This window comes from Aulonocara stuartgranti (assembly GCF_965226115.1).
Source record: "Aulonocara stuartgranti genome assembly, chromosome: 22".
In the NCBI taxonomy this organism is placed as follows: Eukaryota; Metazoa; Chordata; class Actinopteri; order Cichliformes; family Cichlidae; genus Aulonocara; species Aulonocara stuartgranti.
This window is the reverse complement of record NC_138957.1, coordinates 27030323-27052024: the sequence shown is the minus strand read 5'-3', so window position 1 is coordinate 27052024 and position 21702 is coordinate 27030323. Positions and strand designations below refer to the sequence as shown.

General features: G+C 40.4%; 1 protein-coding gene across 1 annotated transcript in view; it reads left to right on the top strand.

The window, feature by feature from the left end:
- Window positions 1–21702, top strand: part of epha10 (EPH receptor A10) — a 161753-nt gene that overhangs the window by 44530 nt on the left and 95521 nt on the right. The window contains exons 2-3 of the mRNA XM_082521704.1: window positions 219–283; window positions 3578–4250. Of these exons, the coding sequence (XP_082377830.1) occupies window positions 219–283; window positions 3578–4250 (738 nt within the window). The remainder of the gene's footprint in view (window positions 1–218; window positions 284–3577; window positions 4251–21702) is intronic.

Sequence of the window (21702 nt, the reverse complement as noted above, 5' to 3'; positions counted from 1 at the left end):
TTCAGAGGCCAAATAAAACTGAACCATTGTGCAAATGTACTGTAAATGACTAATTTAATACTATTATTTGCTTGAGTTAGTGTTAATTGAGTTTTGTTATCATGCAGGTGAGGTACACTGTTGGGAAATGTATTTAAAAAATAAAGGCAAATACACTCTAATGCCACATGTCTATTAACTCATGTCTGTCTTCCCCCCTTTTTTGTAATTTCCTGCAGTGGTGCTGCTGAATTCTAAAGAGACTCAAGCAGAGCTCGGCTGGACATCCTATCCCCCTAATGGAGTAAGTATAGTTGCATTTTTCATTACCTGCATGTCATTTTTTTCATTTGTAGACGCATGTGTTTACTTGCCAGCCTCCACACAGCTTGTTACTTTACTTTTCCACACCTTTTCTTCAATTTGTCCCCAGTGCTGAGCTCATCATTATCATTAATCATTGGGACTAATCCAGGCTACTATAATATAGCAGTGTCCAAAGCAGCTACACAGATGTGCTGCCACAGATAAATGGCCTTTTGTGACGATCGATTTCGTCCGTAAAACCCTTTGCACTAAGTTATGACTGCAAGATAAATGCAGGAGCACTTTTGCCAGAGCAGTTTGTCACCCACGTGTCACCTGCAAGTTGGCCTTTCCATGCACACACACACTTGATAAGTCTATTATATGAATAACATCACTGCTTTTAAATGTGCATTGTTTAGGATAGAGGTTGCTGAAGCACTTGTGTTTGAGATGACTGCTGCACTACGTGCTCCACTATGCATAAGATTAATGTGACTGTGTGATTCACCTACATGTCCCAGTAGAAGTGATAGAGAACACACTGCACCCACTTTGATATAGTCACCTTGACAGGAGAGGGGCTGATCACATTACCATTGGAGATAATCCATTTCTACTCTTTTGCTTTGTGCACGTTTGTGTATTTATGAGAGAGGGAGAGCAGTTCATATTTGCTGCTCAGTTCACTTTCAATTCTGTCAAGAGCGCCTCGGTAATTCAAATAGTGACATGGAGTCATAATCATTCATCTGATGGATAAATTATATATTTGATTACATTTTTCTCGCTCTTCCAGACTGAAAGTAAATCAGAAAAACAAACTCTGCCCTACGGCAAATATTAGGAAACTATAAAAAGCATTCTTAGAGTGCTCAGAGGAGTTTAAACTTTTAATTCCTCAAAAATAAAATACATTTAAAAGATAAATAAAATGCTATATTATTCAGTGGTTCCTCACCTTGAAGAGAATACTTGTGACTCCGTCCCAATGGCTGAAATAGGGTGTGCACATACATCAGATTTCTTTTTACTACTACCACTTCTTCTAAAGCAACAACTACTAATAATAATCTTTTGTTAGCAAACAGGCCAGTAATTATCAATTATTTGGACCAATATTTAGACAAAAAACACTCTTAATCTATTCAGCAAGGTGCAGAGAGTTCTTTAGAACAGAGAATCTCTGTCAGTACCGATATAGTATCAATATTTTAGGCTACACCAAAGCTGCAAAAAATAAATAAATAAATAAAAACTATCTGTAGGCTGAAGGCCAACTAACAAAGCCCTTTAATTAAGCCTGCTGTGTCTTTTTTTCTAAATTCGTTTCTTGTGAATAAATCACAAGACTGTGGGATGAAGCGTTTATACCAGGGGTAGGCAACCTTTCTGATGACGAGTGCCATTTAGAATTTCCTCAGAGGTCAGTGTGCCATATGATTGCATTAGCGATAAATTTAATAACGCTCTATATTAACGGTTACACACTATATAGAACCACTTTATAGAATTATATTTGTTCGCAGATGTTGGCAGCAATCAGCGAATAGTTATCAGCTATTTTGAAACCAAAAAAAAGGACACTTTTTATCCATGACAGCAAATGAACTGTACAACAGAAAATACAAAAGCTATTTATGGTCTCCTCACAACAATGATAAGAAAAATAAACTGGGCCAATATGGCATGTCTGTTAATACAGAGACAAACATGTTAATGTGATCTCTGGTCTCCCACTCAGAGATACAGGTCTCCGAGTGTCCAGCATTCAGACGGCTACCTGAGGAGACTCATGTGAGAGAAAATCTACTCACACAGATATGTAGAGCCAAATACTGTCAATAAGGCCTCTGCAATGTTTTGAAGACAGTTAAACTTGTCAGGTAGTGATGTCCAGCAGGTGAAAATGCAAGCTCCATGAACACACACAGCTATGGATTCCAGCTGCTTCGATGTTATATGTATGATTTTTATCATACATCATACATACATCATAAGCTTCAGAGAATTATTTATTAAAAGCTAGACATTTTAAATGAGAATAAGAAAGTATTTCTTTGTGCCCCCCTTTCCCTGTTAATGTCCTACCTGGCCCCCTGGCAAAACTTTGCTAGACCCACCCCTGCACAGTTACCAGCTGTCAGCTACTTAGAAACAGATCCTGGTGTTATTTGTTTCTCAGGAACAGTTCATAACTTCCCTTCAACTCATTCATGTCACCTAAAAGGCAAACCTGTTTCTCCATCACCTGTTCAGCTCTGATGATTCAGTAAAGACATCTCCTGGTTTCATCTTCCTGGTTTCCCTCTCACAAGATAACCAAACCGACATCATGACCAGCAGCTTTACAGCTGTGGCTCCAGCAAACATCAGCTACTAGAAAGTAATATTAAATACATTCTAACAACAGCTGATCAAGCTTAAACGTGCTGCTGTTGTTTAGCGCGACATTCGACGGTTTCCTCTTTCTGGCGCAAAGTGGGCGATAAACAAAAGAGAAAAAAGGCGATCAGCTGATCATTGATCAGTTTCATGATTGAAGTAGCAACCACCCAGCTGTATAGAAACTCCGTCATGCTAGCTAGCACGCAGTACGAGTTATTGTAACTGACTGTAAAAAGTCAGCACAACAAAAATAAACTCCACCTAAACTTGGTTCATATCTGACCCAGATAGACTGCAGGTCATAACTTCTTACCTGAAGTTCAGTTCACCTGACACTCGGACCGGCCAGTCCAGCTATGGTCGTGCCATCAGTTAACCCTTCGCATGCCAACTGTGGCACGCGTGCCTAGGGTTGCCGACCCCTGGTTTATACAAACATTGAACACAAATGCCATTAGTTTAAGTGCCAAGCAGTCTGAGATCGAAAGAAAGTGACTAAGGTCTGACCCACAGTTGCAGAAACACCACTTAAGACTCACAATGACTGAGCCTGTTCATTATGTGACACTATTAGACAATCTGAGAACCAATGATTTTTATTTCAAACACTCACTCATCAGATTATGTCATTACACTGTTAACCTGAACTTACTCACTCCTGTTTGCATATCTATTCTTTCTGCTGTCATTTAACATTTTTATCATCTGTTTCTTGCTGTTTTTTTTTTCTTCTTGTCAGTCCTTCATGTTATTACTAAGCTCCTTGCTGCTTATTCATGGTTTGTAAAATGCAGTATGTCTCTTTCCATTCCCATATTCCTTTTCTTGATTTTCTTTTTTCTATACCTCACATTTAAGGATTTTGTGTCTTTTTTCCCCTCTGCCCAAATCTTTATCCCTACAGTGGGAGGAAATAAGCGGCGTAGATGAGAAGTATAAGCCCATTCGGACATACCAGGTGTGCAATGTGATGGAGCCCACGCAGCAGAACAACTGGCTGCAGACGGGCTGGGTGGCACGTCGAGGTGGACAGCGCATTTTTGTGGAGCTCCAGTTCACTCTGCGTGACTGCAACAGCATCCCTGGTGTAGCAGGCACCTGCAAGGAGACCTTCAACCTCCTGTATGTCGAGTCAGACAGGGACCTTGGAGGTGTGACGCGAGAGGACCGGTATACCAAGATAGATACCATTGCTGCTGATGAGAGCTTCACGCAGGGTGATCTTGGTGAGAGGAAGATGAAGCTGAACACAGAGGTGCGCGAGATCGGCCACCTCAATCGTAAAGGGTTCCACCTGGCATTCCAGGATGTCGGTGCCTGCGTGGCACTGGTGGCTGTGCGGGTTTACTACAAACGCTGTCTCGCAACCGTCCAGAACCTGGCAGTGTTCCCCGATACAGTGGCCGAGGCAGCGTTTGCCACGCTTGTAGAGGTGCGCGGCACCTGTGTTAACAACTCTGAAGTTGACACAGACAGCCCTCCCAGGATGCATTGTAGTGCCGAAGGTGAATGGCTGGTGCCTATTGGGAAGTGCAGCTGCAGCGCCGGCTACGAGGAGGGACACAGCAGCTGTGAAGGTAGGGAATGGAAAATCAGATAGTGGGATGTGTGGATACACAAATAAGAATGCAGCAAATACAAGCAACGAGAAAGGAGTTGTGTCGGAAATGAACTAAAGCAACAAATCCAGAATACTGAATAAAGAAAAGAAAGAATTAGCAATGTTTTCATGTGTTTTAGCTCTTTGATAGAATGCTCTGGACTAACAGCGAGCAGGAACACAACAGGAAAAAAACAAAAACTGTGTGTGATTTTTTTGTTTGTTTTCTTTTAAACACAACTTGGTTTGAATTTTTGCTAGAAACCGGTGTCAGTGTATTGAATAGCACATACAAAATACAGCAAATAATTGCATTGCAATCAAAACTGATGATTTGTATGCAAACTAAGTGAAATTGGCATTTTTTTCATGTGTTAAATGGCAGTGCCACTTGCATTAGAGCCAATCCAAATTCCAATTGGAGGTTCAGGCAGATATTGCTAGCAGCTACAAATATTATAAAGCTGTATAGTTCTGTTGAAGATATATTGATTGATTGATTGAATCTTTATTTTGAACATGTTGAAAAAGTATAAAAAAAAAATAGAATTAAAAGAGACAAATGAACAAAGCAAACAAAAGGAAAACGAGCAACCACACCTCCAAATAACGTCCATGTTCAAAAAGGAGCAGGAATTCAGTTAAAAAGACTCTGAAATTGACATCTGTATTGAGACACACACAGAGATACAGCAGATACTGTAAGAGTGAACGAGGGAAAGGGAATAAGTGCAGGTGAGCAAGGACAGAAAGGAGAAATCAATGTTAACGAGTGTTTAGACAAGAAGAACGCTCCGCAGTGGTCATGTTTTTAGAGGGCAGACAATAGAAGTACAAAGACACCTTTCTCATTCATTTTCAAACTGTGCCTCCTTTTGTTCTATACTGACAGTGCCATCGATTGCGAGGATCTTGACTTGTCAGAGATGTTAAAATATTTCGTGTTTATGTCCAAACGTTGTCACACATATTGGCATGTGAGGCATGGTGTGTGTACCGTGAGTATGAGAAGTGTGAAGAGCCTGGTGTGTGTGAATGTGAACACAATGACTTTGTGTACTGTTTCTTCAGAAGGCCGTGTCCCAAGCTTGACAACACATCTTTCTTTCATGAGGCATAAATGTCCCGATTAACACACAGACACACCTACACGAAGTGCTGCCATTAGTAAGCTAGCAGGTGGTTTGATGTGTTGCTTTCTGACGTAAACTGAAACGGACAGTATTGCGATCTTTTGTCACAATTGCTCATATAATAGCAGCAGTTTGAACGCCTGACTCTCGCTGTTAGTTTTCACACCCCATCTTGAATTATTGTGCAATGTGATGTGGGTGTTGGAGTCACTTGACTAGACTGTAACGTGCAGTCATGGGACAGTAATTTAGACTGTTGAACTTGGTGCGGTGATCTCATATTGATCCCTGCAGTGGTTTTTTATTAAAAATGTATTGATTCTGTGTATTTGATTAACAATAGTAATTTACATCAGCATGTTTGTATTCCAAAGTGAAGCTCATTGTGCTACTAACTAAAATATATAAGAAACGGCAACATAGCTAAAAGGCTCAGTGAGTCTATCCATAAAAAGTCAAAACCTTACTTGGATTCAGTTTGCCTGCTGTCCACTTCAAGGTTGTCTCTGTCTGAAGCTCTGCACAGCTCTCAGCACTCCTGCTGTTTTCAGGTCATTTCCTTGAAGTCTCATTCTGACCACTTCCCTCTGCACGTCTTCTTTGCTGTGTCAAAGCAGCATGCCTTTAACTATACTTTCATTTTGGGGAAGAAGTCAGGTGAGCAACAATTTTTGTTGCCGTTGCCATGAAACCCATCACGTTCGGGGTCGTTTGCAGTAAGTGTTCTCCCTCAGACACCTCGGGATGTCGATGACCTTGTGCATTACCTGTGGACTTGTACATCGCATGATCTTCCAGTGAAGACTGCTGTTTTCTCATCTAAGTCATAGCAGGGACATAATATTTTCTTAACCTTAACATTTTTTGGTATGATTGTACCATATGCCGCTTTTGGAATGCTTTCATTTAGTGGGATCTAACAACCGATATGGTAATTCATCACATATCTTGTCTGTCATTGTAAATGATGGGCCGTAACAATATTAACTTTATGAAGTTTCTGCCAACAATAGTTCTGCAAAACACCTAGCTGTTGAGAGGAACCAATAGTTAAGGAAAAAAATCCAGTATAAATAGTATTAATAGTAAAGTTGGTGATAAGTCGTGCAGAACTTTGGCTGCGTTGCACATTTTCTGGTTCTGCAGTAACAGTTTGACAGTTGGAGCTGAGAATTGTTTAATGATATTGGCAGTTGGGCCGTGTGCAAATAAAGTATGTGTTGCTTGTCCTGCTTTTTGTAATTACTGACAATGCTTTTTCGACAATAAAATCTTCGCCGCGGACAGAAGAATCTGACTGATGTACAAACCAACAGAGAAACTCGGAGGAGAATAACAATGTGGTACGGGGAAGCACCGCGCAGATGGATGAAGAGAGAAAGCACTGACAGGAAACCAACAAAAAAAAAGTAACATTTTAAAGGAAAAGAAGGAGTAAAGGGAGAATAGAACATGTCAGGCATCTTGCCAAAAGAGCAAGTAGACAAGGACAGTGAGTCTCAGTGATGGCACAGAAAAGCCAGCGAGTCCACAGAGACTCAGAGAGAGAGACGTTTTAGACTGCTTCTATCGGTGCTCAACCTTGACTGGGTGCAGTTTAGCAAGTAACTGTGTGGTCCACTAGGTGATAGAGAATGTCATTATCCATGAGAGTGGTCTGCTGACACACACACACACACACGTTCCCTGTAGTGCCTCTTTCCTCACTTCAGCTGTAATGGTATGAATATGCAGCCAAAGCCCAGACATCTCCCACTGCACCAGAGCTATTGATCAGCTGTAATGCTCCACTAAACTGAGGAATTGCGCTGGGACTGCTCATACACACTTATACTAAGGACACATCTCACAGCAGACACACACTTTTTTTTTTTTTTTTTAATTTCATTTTGTGTGTCGGAGAAAGACATCAGGTCTCCATGTGCACCTCATAAAAATGGATAGTGAGATTACAGAAATGTTTTGTGCGCAAGGACATTTGAGTTTATATATGTGTCGCAATCATCCTCATGCACATGTCCTTCAAGAATATGAATGAGTAGCTGCTGTGAAGTACAACAAAAAAAGAATGCAAAGCAGTAAATCGCAACAAACACAACAAAGCTGTGATCTTCAACTGATTCCCGTGTACGTTTGCATACAGTGTTCACAGGTTCTATGTCTTATTTACTCCTGAGCGTAATTGTTTAACTGAGTGAGTGAAAATGCACTAAGTGTCTCAGTCCCGGTCAATAATATCGAAGAGCCAGTGAGAAGCTACTGATAATGGTGTAAACAGATAGTGCAGTGCAGTAGGGAAGAGGATTATTACCGCATCCTCTGTAAGGGTCACAGAAGATTTAAGGAATGCTGGATTACTTCGGATTATGGCAACTGCTGTCATAATTCTTTTTATAAAGTTTTTACCTAGGAAGTGTAGGTATTAAAGGACATTTAACTTAATTTAACAACAACAAAAAAACTCAGCAAAAGAGCAAATTTGTTATGTGTCCAGCCATGCGGTGGCTCTCGTCTGGCTTTCATCTCTCCAGTTCGACGGCTTTCTGCATCAAAACTGAATGAATGTGTAATTATAGAAAACCTAAAAAAGACAAAAATGTGTGTGGTGTTGAAGTCGTCTCTTACAACTGAGTTACTACCAAGTATCTCTAGGATGAAAAGAGGAGATCCTGGTGTTTAAGATTTAGGTCATGCAACTAATCCGCTGTTGCTCAGAGGACCGCAAGACTGCTGCTGCTTGTGAAGATGAGTGTAAATACGAAGAACTTAGAGCTTATGTCCACTTAGCTTCCTCATGAAATACATAAAAGGCCAAAAAAGGAGAGCGAGTTTAAAAACCAGAGCGGTAGGACGACTTGGATGTGTACATCTTGACCCTGTGTGCATTCACAAGTCAGACACGCGTTGTGAGGAGCACACATATGTTCTTCGGTCTCATTATGAATAGCCGTCAACAGGAACAGACCAGGGAGCAAAAAAATTACGTAATATATTACCTCAGAAATGGTGTGTTTGATGTACATGTGTAATTATGTGTGGGGTTTTTTTTGCGTGTGTCTCTCTCACACTCATGAGCTCCATCCTGTTCTAATTAAGGCAGGCTGCTCTTTCTATATAATTACTGAGTTTGCCTCATGCCTTCAGCGGATTCTCTTATTATCTTTGTTTGATGCTTCACAATCCAGCTCCATCACATTCACCACCCTGCTATTCCTTCCTATTGCTCTCCTTCCCTCCGTAATTTACTACACGCCATCCTCCTCCTCCCCTTTCCCCCCTCATGCACCTTTATTTCCTTCTCCTATTTACCCCCCAACGCGCTCCCTGTGCTGCCAAAGGACTGTATACTTAATTTCTATCTCACTGATCAGAGCAACACTTCACGACTTCCTCTAAAGAAACTGTTTGCGTTCTCTCTCCTCCTCTACCTCTTTCCTTTTTTTTCTCCCTCTTTGACTTTCTGTTTTTTTATCTTGTCTCTTTTCAATATTTCCCATCAACATTCTGCTTTTCCTGTCTCCAGCTCTTGTTTCATGCCCCCCCCGGGGTGACCATGTGGCAGGGTAAGACGGGGTGAAGCAGGGCGAGGCAGGTTAACAGGCTGAAATCTGCTGGTGAAGCTTGGAGAATTATCCAATGCGTTTGTACAGGGCGGTGAGCGAGAAAGTGTGTGTGTGTGTTTGCGTGCTCAAATTTGGCACTAGTAGCCAATCATATGTTTCCAAAGTCGCTCCCTCTGTTGCAGTCATCTTCCGCTCTGTCTGTTGTCACTTCTTGTCATGTCCTTATCAGCCTTCCCTATTTCTTTTTGTCTCAGACAGAAGTCTTATTGTATTCTATTTCTTTTACTTCTATTTGCGTAGCTTTCCAGTCCTTCGCCAGTGATTTGTAACCACATCCTAACCTTTATGATAGAGCATCTTTCCCACTTTCCATATTCATGTTTTTGACTCATCATTCATTCTCCTTTTATCTTACATTTTGCTATCTTTATACTATCTCTTTTTGGCTAGGTGCAACCCCTGCCCATCTGGTCTCCCCTCGCTATCCTTCTCCATCTTTCTCCTTTCCAGCCACGTCACCTGCTACTGTTAGTCATTTCTCTTCCCCAGCTTTCATTTTAAATAATTCACATTCTCCAGGGAGAAAGACAAATGTGTTCTTTTGAGCCAACCATCTGATGTATTTATTTTGCTGGACACCCATACAACAAGTGGGCAAAGAGCACAAATACACACCCGTCAAACATTCACACACTAATAGAGAGCATTCCCACATAGACATACAGACATCTATGTGTGTGCTTGTTTACAAAAGTACCATTAAAATGTCCCTTGGATATTGAAAATGTGTGCTGGAGGGAGGCCAAGCACTCGCTATTCATTTTTCCCCTGCCTTACTTCACCTAGGGAGAATGAGGAAGGAAGGAATTAAGTTGGGGGGGCATTATAGATGGAGGTGAAAATGTATTTTGGGGGGGTTGAGGAGGAGGAAGAAAAATTGGAAAGGGAATGCATAGCATTGCAAAAAAAAAAAAAGGGAAAAAAAGAGCTGTCACAAATTCCTCGTCGTTTCACTGTTTGTTAGTCACTCTGCGTAAAAGCGGAATGCATAAAATATGAGTTGTAAAAGCTGAGGATTATTTCAGAGACGCACACAATGCTGGTGCAGAGAGATGACGCTAAGAAAAATGACAATGAGAAGTGAGGGAGATGATGTAGACTTGAAAGGGAGAAGACAGTGGGAGTAAAGGTGATGAGTTTTAGAGGTTAAAGGCTAAAAAAACAAGTAAAAAAAAACCCAACTTGACCTGTAAGTAAAGAAAAAAAGTGGAGGTCAGAGGGAGATAATGGTAAGTTGAAGAGAAAGAAAAAACAAAGCGTGAAAAGGTGAGAACTAGGCAGAGTGAAATTGCAATGTGTTACCGTCATCCTTTTCTCTCTTTCCCCCCCTTTTCTTCCGCACCAGTCTCATGAATTAAATACAGCCAACATGAATGCATCAAAGTTAGAAAAGGTTGGCATCCAGCTTAATCAGGTTGCTAACTCACCCGACATGACAGCCTCATTTCTCTCTGACTCACCCATGACCACTGAGCCGAATCAAATATTCAGTAAAACATGGAACTATCCTGTAAGAGCAGCTCCTGCTTATTAAGTACATGAAAACTTTGGTGTTCATAAGAAATAAAAAGACATTAGAACAAAAGAAACTGGCAGCTTTATTCCCTGGAATACCAGTTTCCTCTTTGCTTTGTTATACCGTTCCTCCTCTTTCAGTAATTATTTTCTAGCCACTACAGTATCGCTGAGGTGTGATACAATATTCAGTTGCATAAAATATTGCTCGCCATAAGACTTGAGATTAGTTACACTCATTTTTGGTGATTATAATTAAATCATATGGTACACATTTAAAATGTAAACCTGACTTAGTAAGAATTTTAAATATCACTGTGGAGAAACCGCGTTACTCAGCAGCAAATAGAATATAAATCAAAGTGAAACAATGGGGGAAGATTAACAGCACAGCCGATAAGCGTAGCACCATTTTTCTCTCCACGGGGAACATATTAAGTTGACTTATGGTTTGAGAAGCATGTTATATTCACTCAGCTATGTTTTGCATGTTTTAACAAATCACCACCCAGTAAAACCAAGTATCTCTAAATTCACTGATTAAAGGCTCCTTTTATGGGAGCCGTCTTGCACTTCCTGAATCGAAAACTATGCCTAGTTTTGAAAAATGGCAAGGACATTTCTCCGCTGTGATAATTTCTGGTGCTAATGAAAGCAAGAATACACATTAAAGCTCAATTATATTCTGTCAGACTAAACAGGAAAACTTAAATATAAAAACAACAGAGGCAGGCTCAAGCTAGCGATTTTCTTCCACAGATGCTGGCCCTTAGGCTCGTGCTATGCTATCCCAGTTGAACCACTCTGGCACATGAAAGGCTTGCTGACGACAAGCTGCATCTTAGATTAAAGATTAATGCTAAGTCTCATTATGTAAGGCTGTGTAATTCCTGGTGTCCTGAAGTGACCCAGCAGAAGAATTTTGGATGTGCTAGATGATTTACGACGCTTGTGTTTGCGTCTAAGAGTTCTTTTTCTTGGGCTCCATAGAAAAAAATCGGGGGGAAAAAATCGTTATTTTGCAAGAAATGTGCACAGATCCATACATGTATGCTACCTGGCTGCACACCCCACCTCCTCATAGTAAAATATGAAAAAAATTATAATGTTAATGGAAAGGCAGTGTTCAGAAATGCCCTGCTGTCCCACAGTCTCCTCGTTCCATCCCTATTCAAGCTCTACTAATAACTTTCCATCTGTTCCAAATTGATGTGGGATCAGTGTATAGATCTGTCTGCCCCCACTTAACCTCAGTGAAATGTACTTATTCTGTCAAAACACTTGAAAGATGGCGAACGCAGGAGTGCGCACACACACACACACACACACACACACACACACACACACACACACACACACACACACACGTGTGCTTATTGGAAACAAAGTCTTAAGAGGAAGCTGCTATTATTTTTAGTACTACAGGTCTCATTGAAGTCAGGAGGAGTGAAATGAGAAATAAAATAGTCAAAGTGTGTTGAGAATTGTTAAGTCAAAGGTAACTGGATTTACACAATTAGTGTTAAAGACAGTTTGTCACTCACTCTAGTAGATCTGCGTGTTCTGTACAGTGGTATGCGGTGATTAAATGGTTATCAGTTACAAGTTGATTTGTATTTTTATTTGTTTTATTTATTCATTTATTTAATGGTTTTGGGCTGGAGCCTGTCAGTGCTGACATATGCCATGACACAAGATGTGAGGCAGGGCTTGTTCAGCACAGGGGTGTATTTCTGTAATGGAGCCCATCGAGTCCATCAATGCTAACACACGGAGATAGACAGCCATTCACACCCACATCCATGCCCATAGAGTTAATGCATGTCTGTGGGCGGAAACAGGCGCACCAAGAGAAAACCCACATAGAGAAAATGCTAATAACGTGACTGTAATATGTCATCAGCACTGAAAAAGAAAATTTATTTTTGTTAGTCATTAAAACAAATGGCAAAACATCTGTAAGACTGAAAAGTGAGTTGCCTTTAACTTAAAGTATGACTAAAAACCTCGATGTACAATTATCTTTAAAATTCAGTTCACTGCATTTTTTTAAAATAAAAGTAAATCTTCAATAACCTGCACTGCTTCATTATGTTTCAAGGCAAACGTTTACATTGTGAGTTTGTATGTGATGAGCTGTGCAGCCATCCCTGTTTGAATCTACCCTGCGTATCTATGTCTGTGTATGCCGGCTGTTGTCTCTGTATTCACAGCTCGACAGAGGGGCCTGCCATGAGGACAGAGTGCCCGCCCCCCCTGGCTCCACAGTGCGCCTGGCATGCCAGCCTTTGCCAGCTTAGCTCTCCATCCCCCTGCCTTCCTTGTTTTCCTGTCATTCGTCATCACCCTCCCTATCATGCACCCTCTCTTGTGCAAACTGATACGCATTCGCACGACTCAACCCACATTCCACTGAAATGGACGGCTTTTCCAGAGACACCTGCGCCACTGCGCTCTAAATATAACACACGTAAATGCACACGCCCACACATATCCATGTATGTGTACATTAAGATTTCTTGGGCACGTGCATTTGCATATCCATATACTGAATGCACGGATCATCCCAAACACTCCCAGAAACAAACAACACTACATATGCATGCTCAGACATGGGCTTACTCCCACTCCCTCACAGGCTCATGTGTGTTATTTGTCCGTAACCCACTCCATCTGTTTCTGCCTTCACGCCTAACTAAGGCCTGTTTATCACTCGGCACACTCATGCACGCACACTCTCATTGTTTTGATGTGTAATCATGTGCAGTTCCACAAACACCTGTAGTCCTTATATTAACCAGACAACCCATAATCCTCTCAGATGGACAGGCTCATTACACTCAGATGCTCACACATCACTGAGCAAAAGCCATAAATCTAGACGTACACTTTGGCGAAATCTAATTTTATATTCTGGTAGAGTTATGAGGGATTTTGTCACACTGGCAATAATTGTTTCATGCTCTCTTTGCACACATGGACATGCCCCTTGATCATTCGCTTTCTCTCCCCGACACACGCACACAAATGCTCACAGTGGGGAACAGTGTGAAGTGATTGGCATCCTGAGTAGAGTGTTATGGGTGACATTTCCACTGTGTAGTGGTATTGAGGTCTCCTGCAGGGCCTCTGGTCCAATTGGCACATTGAGAGATTGAGGGCGTTAGGTGGGTGGAGGTTCCAGAGAGAGAGGGGCCACTGAGGGAGAAAGAGAGAGAGAAAGACACAGGGTTACTACAGCTCCACTGGCTCCTAATATCAAGCTTGGGCTCTGTAAATGAGTTAGAAAAAAATGACTTTGGATAAGTTTATACCTGTAGTTTTCCAAAGATAATCAAATAATAACAAACTGAACTCTTCATATCAAGAGGATACAAATCGACAAAAGGGAAATGGTGCTTAATCGCATTTCATTTTTAGCCTAAAGCTATTTGCAACTTGAAATTTATGTTTGATGATAACCACCATAAACAAGCCCTGGTTGATTCTGTACTGAAGCTCAAATATGTTCCCCTATAAACTGTAAATCACAGCTGCCCACAGATATAAACAGAAGCTGATAGATGACACTCTGAAAATGTAAAACTTTTGGCTTGATGAGGTTTAAATTTCTATGATGTCCTAGAACCCACGAGGAACAAAGAGGAAAACTGGTCACACAGTCTAAATAGATTAAATCGAGTCTTTTCAGGAGTGTCTCTAAATCATTGAAGCAAACAAAACTCCATCTCGCTCTCTGCTGTTTCTTTAGCTTTATCTCATGCCATTTGTTCAGTCATCCCTGTTCTTGCGTGTTACTTTTCTCAACCTTTTTTTTTCCTTTTTATCTCCCTTTCCATCAAATAAGAAGGTGAATCAAACAAAGTCTTTTATCATAATTTAATCTTTCTCAGGAAAATGTAAGTTCCTACATTCCTCTGCAGTTATCACTTTATTCGGTGGTCATTTCATCTAGCTGAAGATGATCTGATTGGGCTGATAGGAATCTTAACATTGTCTGTAAACAGAAAGAAAATTCCAACATTAACCAGCATATATAATGGGCATTATCACTTGTAATCAGTCCCATAGATATGGCCAGCAGGGGCCCTCCTCCATCTCTCAGCAGGCTGAGTAGAAAGTAATCATCCACTGTAATCAGTGATCAACAGAAAGTAACCCAATTATGTAGGAGACACTTAAACCTCTGGTTGTAAAAATTGCAGTAATATAGACAATAGGGCTTTATAACAGGAGGTTCCACAGGCAACTGTTAGTGGTATTATAACAAAGTCAAAGTGATTGGGAACAACATCAACTCAGCTGGATCAGCAAGTGCTAATACACAAAGAGGTCCTCAACTTTCTGCAGACCTCCAAATGTGGCATTCAGATTAGCTCAAGAACAGTGCTTCCTGGGTTTACATGGCCAAACAGCTGCAACCAAGCCTTACATCACCAAGTGCAATGTAAAGTGTCAGATGCTGTGGTGTAAAGCACGCCACCACTGGACTCTAGAGCAGTAGAAACGTGCTCTCTGGAGTGCTTCTCTGTTTGAAAATCTGATGGACGAGTCTGGGTTTGTTGGTCGCCAGGTAACAGTTTGACTGCCCTGTGCGAAGTTTGGTGGAACTAAGATAATGATGTGCGGTTGTTTTTCAGGATTTCGGCTGAGTTCTTTAGTTCCAGTGAAAGGAAGCATACCAAGAACTTTTGGGCAATTTCATCCTCCCAACTCTGTGGGAACAGTTTAGGGATGGCCCATTCCTTTTTCAACATGACTGTGCACTAGTGCACAAAGCAAGGTCCATAAATACATGGATGAGTGAGTTTGGTGTTAAAGAACTTGACTGACCTGTACAGAGTCATGACCTCAGCCTGGTAGAAACCTTTGGGAGGAATTGGAGCGGAGAGTGTGAGTCAGGACTTCCTGTCCAACATCAGTGTCAGACCTCACAAATGTGCTTCTGGAAGAATAGTTGAAAAGAAATCCCATAAACACACTCTTCGAGTTGTATGAAAGCAGACAAGCAAATACATTTGGGAATATAGCATACTTTTGTAAGTGAAGTTTTTCAACCCACTAGTGATCTTTTGCTCACCCCAGCTAAGTACTTTTCATGTCCAAACCTAACCAAACAGTGTGCAAAAATGATAGTAGATTCAGGTAGCTCTTAACAATGAAAGCTAAAGCTGAACAAAAGTGAAGTCGTTAAGTATAGGTCTTGAACTCCTATATGGCTGAGAGTCTTGCAGAATATGTCTCCACTTCCTCGCCTGCCTCTTAATGTAGAATTTTATTGCCGTTTTTAAACCTGAAACACACTTAATATTTCCCTTCAGGGAGATTAAATGACCACCCCTTAATGAGGTAATGACTGTCCGCTTACCTCACTTACACTTTGGCTAAGATGTGCTGTCCTGGAAAACCGTAAATCCAGGCTTCATATAGAAAGCTGTGTGTGACAAGAGTACATTTAAACAATATTTACAAACAGCAGTGGAGTTTTCACCTGTTTTCAGGGTGCATTTGACTTTTTTTCCTCCCCCTGCTTTCTCTCCGTGACTCTTTGTGTTGTGCTACCACCATCCAGAACAATGTAAATCTACTGTTGAATTAGTTATTTTCCCTCCCTATCATCCATCACACACAACACACTGAGAGGGCGGAGTGCGCAACAGTGAGAGACTGCGTGGTGCAACGAACCATCGCCATGTTTACACAGATTGAAAAATCAGACCCGGGGAAAACATAAGTTCAAACATGTGTGTTCATGTTTAGTGTTTTTTTGTTGTTGTTGTTGTTTTTGCCATGCAGCACACAGACACACAAAGACAAATACAGACTTGCATCTTGTGAAATACATCTTTGGTTGACCATCTCATGCAGAATATACACACGTACGCAGAAATTGTACATTGCAGCGTTTTGTGTATCTGGCGTTGCCTTCTTTTTGTGTGTGTTTTTTTTTCAGGGTTAGGGCTATTTAAACTTGTTTGATGCAGTGGATTGTTTTTCTGTGTCTTTAATGTTTTCTGCAGAATTTCAATGCTCTTGGCCGTTACACATGGAAGCTTATCCATAAGATGTGTGTACACATCACAGTTGACTGAGCATACACTTTACCTTTAGTTTTTTTGGCTGTGCTTTATATGTCATCTGTATATGCTATTTTGGCACTGAGAAACCACAAGGCGCACACACACACACACACACACACACACACACACACACACCTAAAGTCAACGGTTTGTATGTCATGTGGTTTTAACTGGCCCTGCCGGCGGTGATGGATGGTGTATTTATGAAGCCCCTTTCCGTGCTCTGGATCAAGGACTCAAAGAATCATCCAGTCTGACGGAGAGAGCGGGATGGGTGGATCAAGGGATGACAGAGGCAAGGATAGAGGGAAGGAGTAAGGATGTATGACTGAAGAGAAAGGGAGGCAGCAGAATGGAGGGATTTTGGAGGGGCGAAGGGGACGGGGAAGGAGAAAAACAGGACTGCCTGCTTGATGGGAAGGTCATAGTCAGCAGGGAGTACTGGAGTCCTGCTGAGCTGGGAACATGTTGCACAAACACACACCTACAAGTGCAATTTCTCTTTATCAAATTGGGGGAAAAAAAGGTCCCGAATCCTCCGTCACCAACTGACATTCGTTAGTGTCCAAAATGCGTGAAAGATGCATCAGTTAAACATTGGATAACACAACGAGTCAGCTTGTTATAAAGATACATTAATGTGACAGATATTTATTGTCTCAACAATACACTTTGTAGCACATTCAGTCTTTACCATCCTAATGCATGCACATGCTTGCATACACATCCACTTGTGTGCAAAAGCAGCCTCGCTTCTTATCGTTTTTTTATTCGTCTCTCTGGTTTCGTCTCACCCAGCCAGCTTCATCTATTCTGTGTCGTTATTCTCATTTGGCACGAGGATAAATCTCATCCCAGTTTATGAGGCAGCAGTTGTAAGCCAGATAGAGGTAGACAGTAAACTATTAGACAGAAAGACAGATGGCCAGAGGAGGGATGGACAGCAAAAACAAGCAGACTAGCTGTTAAGTGTTTATATGAATAAGCAGGCAGGAAGACTGACACACACATTTGGTAGCTGTTAAATCAAAGAAAAAACAGTTTGCAGGACATGTTGACACATTGGAGACAGAATGGGAATACTGGAATTTTGAATTCACAAGCATATCAGAAGTACAGTAGATTTAGAGCCTTAGATATTGTTGTTTTAGCTGATGATCCAAGAACCCTTTGAAACTTGTTTCTGTTATTTGATAGGATATATATAATAGCTAAAAATTGAGGAGAGTTGTGGGAGTGGGTAACATTAAACAAAAATGGACTCAGTCGTGGGCCTTGACTTTGCAATTACAGTATCAATCTGTTGGGCTCCACAATTTTGAGCTTAAAAATGGTATATTTGAAAGATTAAGAAAATCTTGCAGAAATGGTAAATAAAATGGAAACAAAGTGTTCAAGCAAGACACAAAGTCAACCTCGGCCACAAAGTCAAGCTCGACCACAGCACCAGCAGATTGGTGGTTCTCAATGCCAGCCAATTTCAGCTTATGTCCAAGCCCATGCTGTTCTACACATCCAACCAGCCGCGTTATATAAGGAGTTTCATTTATGCTGTTTTAACCTGCTTACAGTTGTTGCCCATCTCCACACCAGCTTTCCTGCCTGCTTTATACAGTATCTTCCTGCTACACTCTGTGGAAGGTAAGGAGAAATCCCAAACATGATTCAAATTTAAATCATTTTTACATTCTTTACATTTAAATTAACCATTATTTGCATTTAAATTCTGCTAAATTTAAATAACAAAATCTTGACTATCGTGGACTGAAAGATTGTTATTACTATATCAATTCATTTCAAATACATAAGTAAGACTACAAATTGTACACATACAAAGTAGTTTGTATGTGTACTATTACGTTTCTGGGAAAAGTAATGCAGTTTCTGAAAAAAAAAATGTTTTTTTTTTTATTAATTTTGGATGCAGTTATACAAATAAAACACTTTTTCTTTACTAAATTTACTAAAAAAAATTAAAATATGCCCTGATTTGGAAGATTCTTTGGTTACCACTATTAAGAGAAATACATGAAAAAAATATAAAATAACAACAAAACAATAGCTTAAATGAGTAGAATTGTGTATATCAGAAAAAAATACAATACAATATGATAAAACCAAATATCTTAATTAATGTGATATCAAAATTAATAAAGCAAAACTGAATACATGTAAATATTATAAAAATATTGAATGATAATATACAACATGCTAAATATTTATAAATTAATTTGTTTCAAATAAAGCTTCAATTTTCTTCAATTTTAGTGAGCAAAACCGCGAGGAATGAAAACCTACATTGCCAAAAGTTCTGTTGTTTGCAAGTCATACAGTAAGGTGTTGGAGTCCAAAGTCAAATCCTGTTCTAGCTGTCAGTTGCTAAAGGCAATATTTCTTCGTGATTTTCCACAGAGCATACCTGCCTAGCTTTACAGTTTTCTCCATAAGGGTGGCTCTCTGCATGTGGTAACTGCACTTGTCAGGAAGACCTGCAAAAGTGGTAATAAATGAAGTAAGAGTTCCTACTGCCTCCCCTTTATATTTTCTTAACCCTCGAGCTGTCCATCTGTACAGGGATGAAGCTGATGCTGGAGTACATTTTTCAGTGTGCTTTGTTGATCTACTGTTAGAAAAGTGTTATAAAAATGAAGAAAGTGACAAGTTGCCAGTTAAATTTGCTATTTTCATTTGCGTAATCATCATCTCATAAAACGTTCTGCTCATAGAATTGTACTTTTTTTTACACGTGGACAAAGTGAAAAGTTGATCTTGGTCAAATAAAGTAGACAATTACAGGAGTAATAAAACATAATTAATTAATAAAACATAATTTTATCTTTTTATAATGTCTTGTGTTAAAGAAAAATGGTTTCATCCACTCGATCTGATCTTTTGATTTGTTGATGTTAAAGAAATTCTCTCCTGCTGCAGGAAACACTCTGTGCAGGTGCAGCAGATACCTTTTTGTCTGTCTGCCAAACGGCCTGGCTGTCATGGAGGTGATGTCCTCTGTTAGCATAGGACAAATTGACCTGGACCTCGGGGCAGCCTGAGGGGACACTGCTGATTGTTTCTATACTGTCCTCAGTGGCTGTCATCTGCAGAAAAAAGCTCTGCCAGCACATCTTACTTATCCAACAGGGGAGAACACACTCGAGTATTCTGCAAGCACTTTTTTATTTCCAAAGAAATTATGAAGTATTTATATATGTTATTGTTGCTAACTGAAAATGAAATCCTTGAAAAATAGGGACAGCATTATAAGATACTGAAAAACAGAATTTGCGGACTTCTCAGCTCTTTACATTAAGTTTTGTATGTCATATGTTATGTCATAACTGTTTTTTCCTAAACTTTACACCAGGTGTTTTTTATTGAAATCCAGTCACTTGTGCACTTCTGGTCAAAGCATCTTGGAGTATTTAGCAAATATGCATCTCAAAGCACATTTAGTGTCATGATTATATGTGCATCTGTGTGAGTTCAGGGAGTCATGTTAGTGGCAATCCTGCTTTGGCGTTCCCTCCATCTGTGTGCTTTGTGCTATAGTTCCCTTGAGGCCCTTACACACTCTCTGATGGCACATCAGAAGCTCCCACCTATAAACACCAGCATCAATAACTTACACCCCTCGTTCTCACTCTCTTTGTCTCTTTCTCTCTCCCTCTCTCTCTGCTGGCTGACTGTTGTTTATATGGCTGTAAAATTCAATTAGGCTGCAGGGGAGTGGGCCGGTCTGCATTACTGCCTGCCAGGGTGACATTTCATTTGCAATGAATCATGGGCCAGAGTAGGACCTGGCCGGCAAGCAGAACAACACTTCTCCTCATATCTGTCCCCTTCTTCTTCTTTCTTTTTTTCTGTCTTTGCTACTTCAAATACTTTACACCCTCTTTCAGTTGCATGGCACATGAACCATTTTACCCTTTCCTGAGTTGTGACGCCAGAAAAAAACCCTTTTGTTTTCTGGCTGCCTGCCGTTCAAGAGAACAAACTAAGTGTGACAAAGGCAAAGAGGGCAGTGGTTAATAATCACTGCCTTCTTTGCCTTTCTCCCCTCTATAGATTCGCTTTTTTTTTTATCCTCTCTTCTTCTTCAGTCTCCTGCTCTGCTGCTGTTTATGTCAGTACAAATATTTTAGCCCCAGTAAGCTGCTGTCCACCTCTTACCTGACTCATTTTGATTGAGGCCAGGACCTTAACATTTTAGGTCCATTTCAGATCCCCAAAAAAGGCCTCATCAAATTTTAACATGCATCACTTTAGCCGGCACAAGTGGTGTCATGCCATTGCCCCTGCTGAAAGGCAGGCTTTGCTCGAGGACAGGAAACAGAATTAGATATAAGAATTTTTAAAACCCCAAGCACAGGAGCTTGTAAGTCACAAATTGGTGGATTTGAGAAATTTTTCTTTTATGCAATTTGAGTGTGCTGACTGCATTCTTTTAGAACAGATCAAATTTCTGCCTAAGACCACAGAGTAAACTGTGAGATGAAAAATTGCCTCTTTTGCTCATTAAGGGAATGTAAACTGAGTAAAATAAATGGGGTGGCATTGAGAAAAGCATGCCTTAACACTCTAAATTAATGCATAAACTGCCTCTGATTACACTGCGAGAAGATTATATATAAATTGAGGATAAACTTTGAATAATCGAATACATTGTCATCCATGCTGAGGAGGTATTACTGTTTCCCTTAGAAGTATGCTGAAAACACACCGGGGCTCTTGTCTGTTTGAATTCAATCTTACAGAAACAGGCCTCTGACTTATTTTGAGTCCTTGCCTGTAATTCAGTAAAACCTAGTGTACGCTATTAATAATGTATGTTAAGTGCTCTGATTTTAGCTGTGGTTTGTTCCTTTGTTCTTTCCCTGAGTGCAAAGTTTGCTTGCATTGGTTTTCTTTGTTCGTGTGAACTTGTTGTGTGTTTGGTATTTGTATCAGGTTTGTAGTCGTGTATATTTATTGTATTTCCAGAGGATCGTGTTACCGTGCTGTAGTGTTTAACCAAGCTGGTAGTTTGATTTTTACCTGCTGTTTTCTTAGTCCAAAATGTATGCACAGATTCTGGTATG